This window comes from Tetrao urogallus (assembly GCF_951394365.1).
Source record: "Tetrao urogallus genome assembly, chromosome: Z".
NCBI classification, from domain to species: Eukaryota; Metazoa; Chordata; class Aves; order Galliformes; family Phasianidae; genus Tetrao; species Tetrao urogallus.
The window spans coordinates 59,322,855-59,336,277 of NC_136816.1; the positions used below are offsets into that span (position 1 = coordinate 59,322,855).

Here is a 13,423-nt window from a genome sequence, read left to right on the forward strand (position 1 = left end):
AGTTCACTTTAATTTTATAGCTAACAATCACAAGTTCCAAAAGGCACTGGGTGTAGGACTGAAGCAGTCCAACTGGTGTTGGACTAAATGGCTTCATGAGAGATGAGTGCTGGTCTCAGAAATATTCTGAGCTCTCCTGTTCTCTGAAAAGAAAAGGTTCTCTCCATGGACTTCTGTACTGATCTTATGGAAATTATTTTTGTGCTGAACAAAGAAGAGCCTGAAGTCTGCCATTGAAACAGCAGCTCACAAAGACTGTACCCAAACAAGCATCCTCCAGAGATACCCATTCACCCTTATTGAAGTGTGTTGCCATATGTGAGTGACATCAGCTGAAGGAAAAAAAACAGAACTGGTGAGCAAAGGCTAAAAACATAAAGTAAAATGAAAAGCTTCTCAGTATCAACATTTTCTGGGTTTTGTCATACCGATTTTCTTTATATTGTTATTTCCTCACTTTTACAAGATTATGGAGCCAGTGATGACCGTAGATTTTAAAAACACTTCCTTAAGCACTTAAATTTGATAGTGATTTCACCTTTCTTGACATCTAATGCATTATTTCTTTAAAATTTCCACTATACATTTGAATAATGGTTTCTGAAGAAATTAATATAAAACAAGCCATTGAAATACTCTTACCCACTTGATTATCTCTCTTAGCAGGTCTAAATGTAGCCTGAAAACATATTTTGACAGTTATTTCAGTGTTCTTGTTCAGGAGACTGATTTTCTCAGGTATAAACAAGGCAATTATGGACACATTTGCAATGCTCTGCGACCTGTAAAACATTTTTAAAGGGTTACATGTGATTTTCAACAGCACTGGGTAACTTAGACACCATTCTCTGCTACTGTTTGTAAACGTAACATAGATCTTTTGGGTTCTCAATGGAAACAGTATTTATGGCACTGGCAAAATTACTTTTATTTGCATATAACCGAGTCTACTAATACAGCAGCTTTGAGAAATTAAACAAAAAAAGCTTTAAGATAATTAAACAAATAATGTATCATATCAAATTAATGGCTAATCAATGTCTTTGTCCTAATGACCTAATCAGTCCCTTACGATAACAGAGAATGAAGCCCTTGCCCTGTTTTCCTAACATGAAACCTTCTTCTGCTCCTTTGGGGAAGTCATTGAGTTCCACTGGGAAGGTAAAAAAGGGTAATTCTTCTTTTTAATTATGCCTTTGTTTTTTTCAGAAAAACATCTTCCATGTAATTAGAACATTTTCAAAGTAACCCTTGTAAAAACAAACACTTCAATCACAAATGAAATGCATTAATCAGGCCAAATTCCAGAGTGAAAGAAAAATGAGCATCTTCATTAATCACATAGAAATAAATGCCGGTACTCCAAGGAGCATAATTTTCTTTAACACAATCTCCATCAGCACCAGCAGGAGTTCTCTTGTAGGTCAAGGATCCAAACTGACCATTCATTTTGTAAACTCTTGCTTTATTATGAAATAAATAGCAATTCAGTGATGTTTCTCTTGTTACAATGGGGGCCCTCAGGCAAGAGGAAGGGTGACAGATTGGACAGCAAGCTACAGTTTAACTTTCCTCCCCACAGAAGCAGTGGAAAATACACAGTATTTGTGGAGGCACAAGGTTTGGGTTCTTGAAGCCCTTCTTCTTTATTTTGTACAAGTACTCAGATTGTGTCAGTAAAGGCTACGTGCTAGAAAATATGGGTTTCCGGTCAGAAGTAGATGCCAACTCAATGGCACTGCTTTCAGTCTATACCCAGCAGAATAACTCTTCCTTCATATAAGCCTATCAGTTTACAATGGCTCTGCAGGTTCTGTAGGAAGAAGCTTTGTCTCTCTCAGTACTGGAATTACCTTGTAGCTGTTGAAGAGTGCTGTTACCGAAGTTTCTTGTCGGGTCCCACTCCCCTCTGCTACCATTTCCTTCCAGACCATATGCCCACATGGGAGTGTTTCTTCCCCCTACCCACTCTGAACCCCTCTCACAGTCCTCACTATCCAACTTCCCCCTCTGCATCTTCACTCCGCTCTCAGACTGGCTTGGCTTTTGGTAGTTTGATTGTAAGTACTCAGTAGAATCATAGAATCATAGAATAACCTGGGTTGAAAAGGACCACAAAGATCATCTAGTTTCAACCTCCCTGCTATGTGCAGCCAGTGACCAGACCAGGCTGCCCAGAGCCACATCCAGCCTGGCATCCACAACCTCCTTGGGCAACCTGTTCCAGTGCTTCACCACCCTCTTTGTGAAAAACTTTCTCCTACTAACCTAAGCCTCCCATGTCTCAGTTTAAACCATTCCCCCTTGTCCTATCACTATCCACCCTCGTAAACAGCCGTTCCCCCTGCTGTTATACACTCCCTTCAAGTACTTGAAGGCCACAATGAGATCTCCCTGGAACCTTCTCTTCTCCAAGCTAAACAAGCCCAGTTCCCTCAACCTTTCTTTCATAGGAGAGGTGCTCCAGCCCTCTGATCATCTTAGTAGCTCTCTTCCGGACCTGCTCCAAGAGCTCCACGTCTTTGTACTGGGGGCCCCAGAAGTGTACTCTGAAGCTGTGTATTAGTGATGAAGAAAGTGTGCTAGTTCTCTGAACACATGGAATAAAAAAGCTTTATGATTTGTTTTGATGCTTAATTAACTAAATGCTCAACTTTCATCTGATTTATTAAGTACTGCTTTTCTAAAAGAGTTTACTGACCAAAGCAGAACCACGTTTCCATCTGCACCAACTGATACATCAGTAATGTCATTGTCATCTAAGTCTCCACGGCCATCTACTGATCTTCCAAAGAATTTGAGCCGTTTTCCAAAAGCAGAATCCGATCCTAAAATTTTCTGGGAAAGAAAGTTTGGTTACTAAGTTGCCACAGCAGTGCTGTAAGCCTGTAGATATCAGCCCAAACAATGGATTTTTGCAGATTCTCTCTGTATACGTAACATATTGTTTAAACAAAAAAAACTTGTGTGAATGTTTTCTCAAATGCTGTTAAGCTCTTTTTCCTCCCCTGTTGGAGGAGACAATGGACTAGAATTTTCTGTCATGGTAGTAAATCAACTAGCTGACTGCTTTATGCCAGCCAGCACTTACTGGAAACTTTTTCCATCTTACATTGAGCAACTCAAAGAATAGGAAGCTAAACAGGACTTCTAACAAATAATTTCTGCAACTAGAAGATCTGCATGGAAAGTGACATTAAAATTATTACTATTATATATTTTGCATTATATATATTATAATATATATAAAATATATAATGTATATTAGATAATATATACATATACACATTATATATATATTTGAATATTGCATACCTAATATACAAATTTCTCTGAATTACTTTTCCTCAAATACATATTTTCAATTTCTTTATTTCAAATTTACAGTGTAAGGACTTATCTAATCTTCAATGCTGCACAACAGCTTTAGTTTTTTAGAAACTTGAATTGCAGGTGTCAAAAAAGATAAAGGAAATGAGTTGACTTCATATGCATGCACCAAAATTATGAGAGGTTCAAACAGAGCATCCTGCAAGCAGTTTTCCTCTGTACACTTCAGCTGTAAGTACCACAACAGTATCACTCAGGATATGCTGACAGTTGAAGTAAGAAGGGGGATAAAACTTGAAATAAACCATGAAAATAACAATACTAAGAGGATGAAACCATGGGCAATAAAAGGATAGAAAATCCTTCAGTTTTCCTCCAGCACACCTAAGTACAACACTGTACAACATAGTTATTTACCTGAGAATATTTGGTACGTATAGTCTTTTGAAACCCATTGTAAATATAAATTGCTCCAGAGTTTTGATTTTCCAGTGGTGCACCTATTACAACATCATTAAAGCCATCCAAGTCAATGTCTGTAAGTGCTGCAATTGCTGATCCAAAGCGAGCATTTTCTGAACCTTGTGGGCCTTCCAAAAGCTCTTGTTGATCCAAAATTCCCTTTATAAAAGGAAAAAGAAGAAAAAGCCAAAACATAATTATCATGACACCAGATTAGACATAGCAGCATTATCTATGTGCATTGTTTTTTGCTTCTTTTTTTTTCCCCCAGTACATTCCCCTTGGACTGCTCAACCCTGAATTCCTTCCCCATTGTATTGCCCATTCAGTTTGCATTATGTCTCAGAGTCTTGGCAAGCATTACACAGCAAAATTAAAGCATGCTATCCAGAGTACTAACAGCAAATATAACCATATGTATAAAGCTTAAGTGCTCTCACTGTCCTCATCTGACTGTTCTGAAAGTTTCACAATACATTGAAAAATACAGTTTCCAGTTTTGGATTACCAGTTTTTATGCAGAGGGAATGGAAATTATGTAACTGGACATAATTCTTTGAAATAGAAATGGAATTTCCTAACTATACTAATGCAAAAAACATGTGTCCAAATGGTAAACTCCTGACCTCTCCAGTGCCAATGAAGAAAGAAAGGCTGGAGATCTTTAGAGTTAAGTAATCACATTCATATTACCTTAAATCCAGCTCTTTGGCAAGTATCATTCTCATCTCTAACCTAAGTTATCACACTGTGCTCAAAATTTTATAAATACCAGCCAAGTTATTTGTTCAAAATGACTAGAAATGTGTAATTTACGCAACATAAACACAGTTTCGCAAATTCAGGTTTCGTTTTTTGTTTTTAAACCACTCTCTCACTATATTTAACTTTAAGTAATTTTAAGTCCAATATTTGAAAGATTAAAATTTGTAAGGACAGCCTTTCACTGTACTCATTTTCTGAAACATGAAAAAAACCACCATCCTTGTATATTTTTTTGTCTCATTTCACAGTCACATTGACCAATCCAGCTGCCAACAGTACTTCATCGACCTTAAAATTGCCCCAGAGTACAGCTTCATCTTGCTTCAGGATAATTGGACCCTGAGCACTTCTAAAGAGGATGGCACTTCATTTCTGTTTGTCTGATTGTAATTTACCTAGTAAAAGGCCATGTTTGCTAATAGCTGCCATTAATAGGAAAAATTTACTTTGTGTATTAAGACATCCATGACTGTGAGACTGTTCAGAACTACCAGATTTTTCAGGATGCTTAATACAAACATTCTGAAAACACCTACCACAGATCTGAACAAAAAACATCACATAAATAGCACAGCTATGCTGACAAAGGAGACAAGTATTAGCAACCACCCGCTGTAAGGTCCATGAAACAACGCATTGGCAGAACAGTGTTTATTAGAACTATTCTAGGAATACTGTTAGGTTCTGAACAGATTTCCTAAAATTACACAGAAAATTAAGTAGCGGAAGCCACAAGCTAAATCTTATAGAGAAACAGTCAACTTGCATTGCATTCATATACTATGTCCAGCACAGTCCCTAAAACCAGGGTCAGGGAGGAGCGAGCTGCAGCAGTCAGCCCTTAATCACTAATACTGCTTAGCTATTAGCTTGCCTCATGGCTCTCTTTCAGACTTCTCCAGCTGGCTTATTACCAGATTATGTCCATGAGTGGTTCTGGGGAGAGTTTGCACCTGCTTCTGAAAAGCAGGACAGGAAAGACTGTGCTGGGAAGGGTTCCATCTGCATCCTCTGACCAGACAGCCTTTGCATCACTTACCCCTGCCCTTACACTACACCTCAGGCAAAGCACATGTTCTGTGTGTCTTAACAAAAACACTGCTCTCAGCATTTCAAATGCTTGGAGAAAGATAAACAAAATAAAGGCCCAGAAAAAGTCTGGAGCCAACGGATTTTTTGCATAGCTGTGTCCAGCCTCTGCAAGAGGGTAGTGCTAAGCAATGCTACCCTCGGGCCACAGATCACTCCTTAGATCGTTCTCTGATTTAACAGAACAGATGTTGTCACCAAGTTCTGATTGGACTGCCCTGATAAAACTATAATCCAGGGAAAAACAGTGAATCCCAGCTGAAAGTGAAAATGCCAGAACTCATTATGGAAGGATATGCAAGAAGCCAATTCCAGGTTTGCTACATGTCCATTCTTACCTTTGTGATGGAAAACATATATACTCTCCCTTCCTCTTTCTTCAGGTCATTCATAAACATTGGTGCACCTACAAGCAACACGTCTGTCACAGAGTCCTTGTCAACATCCACTGAACATACCACGCTGCCAAAATAGGAGCCAATCTGAAAACCAGTAAAAAACTGAGTTTTTATGTGGATTTTGCAAAGCATAATGCTTTAACATCTGAACCAGAAAACTCTTAAACCTGAAAAAGGCATAGTAGTAATGAAACTGCCCATTGGCATGAAACTATTATATAGCATACTCCAGTATTTTATGAATCACAACCGTACTATGTGTTCACTGCTTCTGCCTAGTAGTTGCTACCATGGTACTACTAAACAAGAACGAAAACAGAGAACAAACAATGGAAGCTATGCTTCTTATATTAAACTGCACACATTATACTCCGCTTTGTCTTACAAAGTAGAACAAAACAAACTGAAGCCATCTAAGCTTTCCATTCTTTCCAAAATAGAGAAAAAGAAAAACTTCCAAATTTCTCCCTTGATGTCATCTACTTCGCAACTTCTCAGGCAGAGTGGAGCTCACCAAATCTCTCCCAGTTAGATGCGCTGACAAAATTGTACATTATGTGGCTTTGTGTATTATCTTGTACCACTAGTAGAATGACATCATAAAATATGCTTCAGTTAACCTCACGAAGTCTAGTGGTAGAGAAAAATGCAAGTAGGATGCTAAGTGCACTGGAGAAAGGAGTTTTTCAAGTACTGCAATCTACTCCTCTATCAATAAGAACAGACACCTTCAAAATCTGCAGTCATAAACAAAATATACTTGCCTGTTCACCTCTCTGGGACTGCACAATTGAGATATTACCTTGGCTGTCAACATCATAAACCACAACCCTGCCAGTGTAGTTGGACCTTGGTGCACCAGCAACAAAATAGATGGAACTCTGAGTTGAGAGAACAGCAACTGAATATCCTGGGGGAAGAAGACAGCATATAACATGTGAGAGTCTGTTTGAGAGTCAGGTTGTCAGCTGGTTATCCATAAAGGCACAGACGACTCAGTCTGGTGCATTAGTGGCAAAGGATGGTGCCTACAGATGGGAACTGAAGTTGTCCCATATGCATCAAACCTCTTCTGGAACGAACAGAGGCACAGAGATCAAATCGAAGAATGTTTGCAGACCAGCATGGACAATAGCCTAGCCTAAACATAGACCATTAAAACGTCAGTTTTATGAAGGAGATAGGAAAAATTGCACAAAGAGTATCCTGGGAATGAAGAAATAAAGAGAAACTTGAGATAAACATATGAGCCAGTGCTCCAATCAGGGAGAAATACCTATCTTTGGCAAAGCCCTCATTGCATTTTCTCACAACTCACAAAACCACAGCCCAGTACTTTGGCTGAACACAACAGACCATAGTAGCTTGTCAGCTGAAGGGCTTAGTTGGTTGAATGTCTTTCAACATTTTAATCCTCATTCACATTATTCTAACATTTATTTGCTTTCAGGAAACATCTTTTAGTGCCCACAGATATCTTACAATGTATTAGCACTGTAAGGATAGTTTTACTACACATTTTACATTTCTGTGATTTAACTACACCAGATTTATTTTAACACAAGTAAACAAAATCACTCTTTCTAAAGTCTGTAACTAAACTGAGTAACAAAATCCCAGTGATTGGGCAGAGCATGCAAGTCTTCAGCAAGCTGTTGTACAAAGCAAGGAGCACAGACCAAAGGGATTATGCCTTGGTCATTACATTTATCGGTCTTATACAGGTTTGTGTGCAGTTAATTTGTGACTGTTTTTCCAGGAAGAGAATGTCACTGGAAGCTTAAATTTCAAAAAAAGATTTTATTCCACAGCTTAAGGCCACAAGTTCCCAATTCAAACAGCACACAGCCACTTGAAATGAGAAGGTGTAGTGCAAAATGTATGCCAAGCTAGCAAGCTGTGATGAGCTAGCAAACCCTTTAGCATGGGCTCCTCACTGACACTGGGGAGATTCACTGGGGAACAGAAAGAGGGAAAGGAAGGAAATGAGAGTACAGCAACAGTACCAAAGGAGGAGTAAGAAAAGATAGTAACATTGTTTGCTCCAAAAAGAGTAAGCATGATGCTCTAGATAACGTCTAGTGGAGAAGTGCTGCACAGAAATGACCTGACCTTTCAAGAATTATTCTAACAGAGAGAAAAGTAAAAAATCTGAATCTATCAGACATACAAAAAAGCTACTGCTTTTTAAACTATGTTTAATAATTTCATTGTGTCAGATACAAGTACTGCTAACTCATAGGGAAAAGTGTAAATATCAGCGGGAAAAATAGCACCTCTTTAATAACTTCACACATTAGAAAGCCATAGTTGATAAACACAGTGCTATTATTCAGGAACAAATTGCTAGCATGCATATTGTAGCTTTGCAGAAAACATTTCAATGAACTGAGAAGACAAACTGCCTGGCTTCACTGGGCCACAAAAGCATGTGTCAGAACATGAATGGGAATTATTATGAATAAGATCTCTGCTAAACTGTTGTGTTATGCCTAAAACTATAAAATTGACGGGAAAAGGCCAAGAAATGAAAAAGCACAGATGAAACTACAACAAGTCAATCAACTGCCATGTGCAACTGAGAAAGTACATATAAATATTAAAAGAGAAGTTATCCACTACTACAAACTGGCCTTTTCTCAAATCTCATGATTTTTTTGGATTTGTGACAGAACGTTTTGGTTTTTTTTTCTTCCAGCTTAGCATTTTTGATAGGAATAGAATTTTAAAAACACAATAAAAGACTTCATTAAATGTTCCAGTAAATAAAATATTTTTGCATACAAAATTCTTTTCTTTGCAGATCACTTCTTAATGGGAATGAAAGATAAATTTTCCAACTTATTCACCAGAAGCTCGATGCATTTCCAGATTTGTATTTTTGTCCTTTACCTAGATATGAACTATGATTTCGGTCCTGCAGAATTTTCTCAAACACACTGCTTGGAAAAGTAGTAACTCTGTTTGAAGACTCCTGAACTACTGTTCCACTCCAGTCATAAGCCCCAACAGCACCCAGCAGCAGGACATCCTTTAAAAAAAAAAATCAACACTTTAGAGCTGCTTATTTCAGAAAAAATGTGAACAACAACAACAACAAAAAACAACACCAAAAAGCTGAAGTTACCATATGTAATTATATAAAACATCACTGTGTTTTGAGGTAATGATGTGCATTCTAATGACTACAAGCAGTCGATGTGAGTTGTTTAGTTTTCACTTGCATGCTGGACCTTACTACCCTATTAAAAAGGATTTCTACCCTTCTATTGCAAGAGGATAAGTGACAGCTTTAGTTCCTGAGCACTGCAACCCAACTTTCCTACACCTGGCTTCTCTAGAGCTGGTCTTGCTAAGCATACACTTTTACAAACTCATGATCCTTGGGAGAGTGTCAAAACTGATTTAATTAAGATAATCTTAAAATTGATTAGCATGAAGAATTGATCTGATTTATTATAGTAATTTCTAAATGAAATGTTATTTAAGCAACTATTATTGATTTTATAAATATTGGAGAAGTTATTTTCTGACTATTTATATAGAGGTCAGAGCCCAGAAATACACTATCATTACAGTATTGTTTCAATTCTTCTGAGTTATTCAGCTGCAGAATGTCAACTTCAGTGACTGAATTTCTCATGATAGGTGAACTCAAAATTGATGAAAACATTAGATTAACTTTCTCAAAGTCATTACAGTGAAGTGGTACGAATACATGTAGCTGTCACTTAGCTTCACTTATGAACAAATATTTTGTCTTTTTGAGAGAACGTACCACATGTTAGAAGTCAATTTTGTGTTTTTCTGGTAAAAAAAAAAAAAAACAAAACAGGATAATTTGACATTCTCCTGGTTATAACAATCTTTAAAAAATTATCAATTTAAAATCTTACACTGTTGTGTTTCAATGCAGTATGTCTATCAAATAAAATCTACTTATGCCATTGAATAATTAAATTCATATACCTTTTTTTGTGAGAAATATGCGCTGAAGCCCACCTGAGACATTTCCATTTGGAATGTATCACCTTGATCTGTACCTGGTAAAATAAATGTTCACATACAGTTAACCCAACAGAAGCACAGAGAGAGATCCAATCCTGCTGCTTACAAGTATAACTTTATAGAGTCCCTATGTAATTCCATCTTTTCTCCAATTCACCATTTCTCTTAAAACATTTGCAAACAAATGAAATCAGATAAAATGTTAAAATATTTTCACAGTGTTGCATGGAGCCATGTTACAAGACTTCTCCAAAAGAGGCAGATGATAAGGATGGCCTGGGTCAGCCTGCATGATACTGGCACCGTAGCTAATCAGCTTTTATGTTCTATAGGACAAGTAACAAGAATTCAAAAGAAATACTCAGCAAAACTCTAGAAAGTGAAGCTCAATTGATTCACTTGAATATAGTAACACTAAAGCTACAAAAAGCTCTGTAGCACGAGCTGAGGTCAAGTCACAGGTCTCCTGAGGAAGGCGCAAATTTGACTTTAAAAAGCTGGGTGTCAGGAGAATGAAGTGTCTCTGATCCACAGCTGGTATACCCTCATCCAAAACACACATGGATGATGCCAGGAACGGAGTCCACCAGAAACCACATGGATTGCATTACCGTAGCTTTTCAGCTTTGTAAAAGGTAACTCAATCTTCTGACTTGCTTTTTATCTTTACTTTTGCTTAACATTAACAAACACAAGCAGAAAGATCCCTTCACTGTCCAGTGATGGCAGCTCTAAAAAGATTTGGATGCACATGGACAAACCCTTGGCTGATGCCTGAAACTGAGGACTCAAGTGAAATTTTCAGAAACTGAGGAAAAATTCCCACTAATTTGCAGAAAAGTGAAGCTCAGGGTTATAAGGGCTTTAGTAGCTTGTACAAACCATAGCCCTCCTGGGGAGCCTCAAACATGAAGCAGTTCCAGCTGCTTCTTCTGACATCAAGGTGAAGACAAACAAAATTCTCACTCCCGAGCTGGGAGAATCTTGTCTAATATTTCAGAGACATTGAGTATTTTACCTTCTATGCTAAAAATACGCTCTCCAAGTGTTCCTGCTTCTTCCAGTAGTGCAGCCTCAGATGACACATTAAAGAAATACTTGTCTGTTGGATGACTAGCAATTCCTTTGATTTCTTTAATTAAGTTTTTAGTATCAAGTTCATTCCTGATTAAGTATCCCAAAACCTTGGGGGAAGAGGGGGAGAAACAACATAGAAAAGCAGGGGATATCATGTTGTTACTTCATTTCCTTGTGTATCACTTGAGTAAGCATTCCAAATATGACAACAAAAATAAAACTAATTTCATTTATATTAAGGAACTACTAATGGACCACTCAGACAGAAAAAATACATAAACCAAAGCAAAGAAGAAATCCATTGATCAAATTAAAACATTTCTGCTTTTTTGCCAATTAAAGAGGTCCTACATTTCACTAACTCATGAAGATACATTTAACCAAATTTAAGTTACTATGTTATTATATAATTATTACATATAGAACATAACACACAATAATATGATCTTTCCGAATCTGCCATACTATAAGTAATTATTACTTACAGCAATGCCAAATCTTGTTATATTGTCTTCATTGCATCTACCTATCACAGTTTTCAAGTTGGAGCCGTCATGCGATTCACCGTCTGTCACAACAACCATTACTTTGGTGGCTGTAGGCCGTCCCCCTGACTCAGCTGAGAAGGCATGCTGTCTGTTATAAAACAGTGGGTTTACCAGATCGAAATTCACAACAGATGGAATTATATGTATATATACCAATGAACACGTCTATCACTGACATAGAAAAAGGAGAATCTATATTTTGTAATACCAGAATAGCTAGGAACTGCCTAAACTAATTTCAAATAAAAAGGGATAAATATTAACAGTATGCAAATTTGGACTCCACTGAAGGTTGATTCTTTCCTTAAATAAGATTTTCAAGATCATTTAGACTTCCAGACGCTTATGCCTACAGCCCTGTCTAGATCCAATCACAAAATAGCATCTGCCTATTGAGAAATGCACCAGGATTCTATGTGTGTCCAGAATTCACAGTATATCATTTAAACATTTTTCAATTTTTTTCATGCTACTAGTGATGCAGTGACAAACTGACAGCAGAAAAGGGACTTCTTTTCCCTGTATTTAACAAACATGACCTGAAAACTCATATGTTACCACTTCCATTAAATCTCTGGAATTTTTTTACTACTTTCAATTATTTTATATCTCTCCCAAAACATTTTCAGTGGTGCTTGATGTGAGATGTATCTATTGGGTACCAGAAATACTTAGAATCATAGAATCATAGAATCGTTTGGGTTGGAGGGACCTTTAAGACCATCTAGTTCCAACCCTCTGCTATAGACACCTCCCTCTAGACCAGGTTGCTCAAAGCCCCATCCAGCCTGGCCTTGAATGCTTCCAGGGTGAAGGCATCCACAGCCTCTTGGTATCATCTGCCCTCAGCATGACGCCATTTGCAAATTACAGAATCACAGAATGGCCAGGGTTGGAAGGGACCTCAAGGATCATGAATCTCCAACCCCCTGTCACATGCAGGGCCACCAACCTCCCCATTTAATACCAGACCAGGCTGCTCAGGGCCCCATCCAATCTGGCCTTGAACACCTCCAGGGACGGGGCATCCATAACCTCTCTGGGCAGCCTGTTCCAGCACCTCACCATTCTCATAGTAAAGAATTTCCCCCTGACATCTAACCTAAATCTTCCCTCCCTCAACTTAAAACCATTTCCCCTTATCCTACAGTTATCAACCCTTTCAAAGAGTTGATTCCCCTCCTGTTTGTAGGCTCCCTTTAGGTACTGAAAGGCTGCAATGAGGTCACCCCACAGCCTTCTTTTCTCCAGGCTGAACAAACCCAGCTCCCTCGGCCTGTCTTCACAGGGGAGGTGCTCCAGTCCCCTGATCATCCTAGTGGCTCTCCTCTGGACCCTCTGCAATGGCTCCCTTTCTTTCTTGTACTGGGGGCTCCACACTTGGACACAGTACTGCAGATGGGGCCTCACAAGAGCAGAGTAGAGGGTGACAATCACCTCCCTGTCCCTGCTGGTCACCCCTCTTCTGATGGAGCCCAGGATACCATTTGCCTTCTGAGCTGCAAGGGCACAGTGCCGGCTCATGTTAAGTTTTTCATCTATCAAGATCCCCAGGTCCTTCTCTGCAGGGCTGCTCTCAAGTACTGCTCCTTCCAGTCTGTATGGATGCCTGGGATTCCTCCGGCCCAAGTGCAAAACTTTGCACTTTGCTGTGTTGAACCTCATCAGGTTCACCCAGGCCCACTTTTCCAGCCTGTTGAGGTCCCTCTGAATGGCATCCCTTCCTTCCACCGTGTCAACCGCACC

General features: G+C 38.6%; 1 protein-coding gene across 1 annotated transcript in view; it reads right to left on the reverse strand.

The window, feature by feature from the left end:
- The window catches only part of ITGA2 (integrin subunit alpha 2), a gene marked incomplete at both ends in the record, with an annotated part of 65,595 nt that overhangs the window by 17,375 nt on the left and 34,797 nt on the right, over nt 1-13,423 (reverse strand). Inside the window, 9 exons of the mRNA XM_079548295.1 lie at nt 643-782; nt 2,702-2,838; nt 3,748-3,951; nt 5,985-6,128; nt 6,809-6,954; nt 8,937-9,075; nt 10,014-10,087; nt 11,071-11,236; nt 11,615-11,765. Of these exons, the coding sequence (XP_079404421.1) occupies nt 643-782; nt 2,702-2,838; nt 3,748-3,951; nt 5,985-6,128; nt 6,809-6,954; nt 8,937-9,075; nt 10,014-10,087; nt 11,071-11,236; nt 11,615-11,765 (1,301 nt within the window). The remainder of the gene's footprint in view (nt 1-642; nt 783-2,701; nt 2,839-3,747; nt 3,952-5,984; nt 6,129-6,808; nt 6,955-8,936; nt 9,076-10,013; nt 10,088-11,070; nt 11,237-11,614; nt 11,766-13,423) is intronic.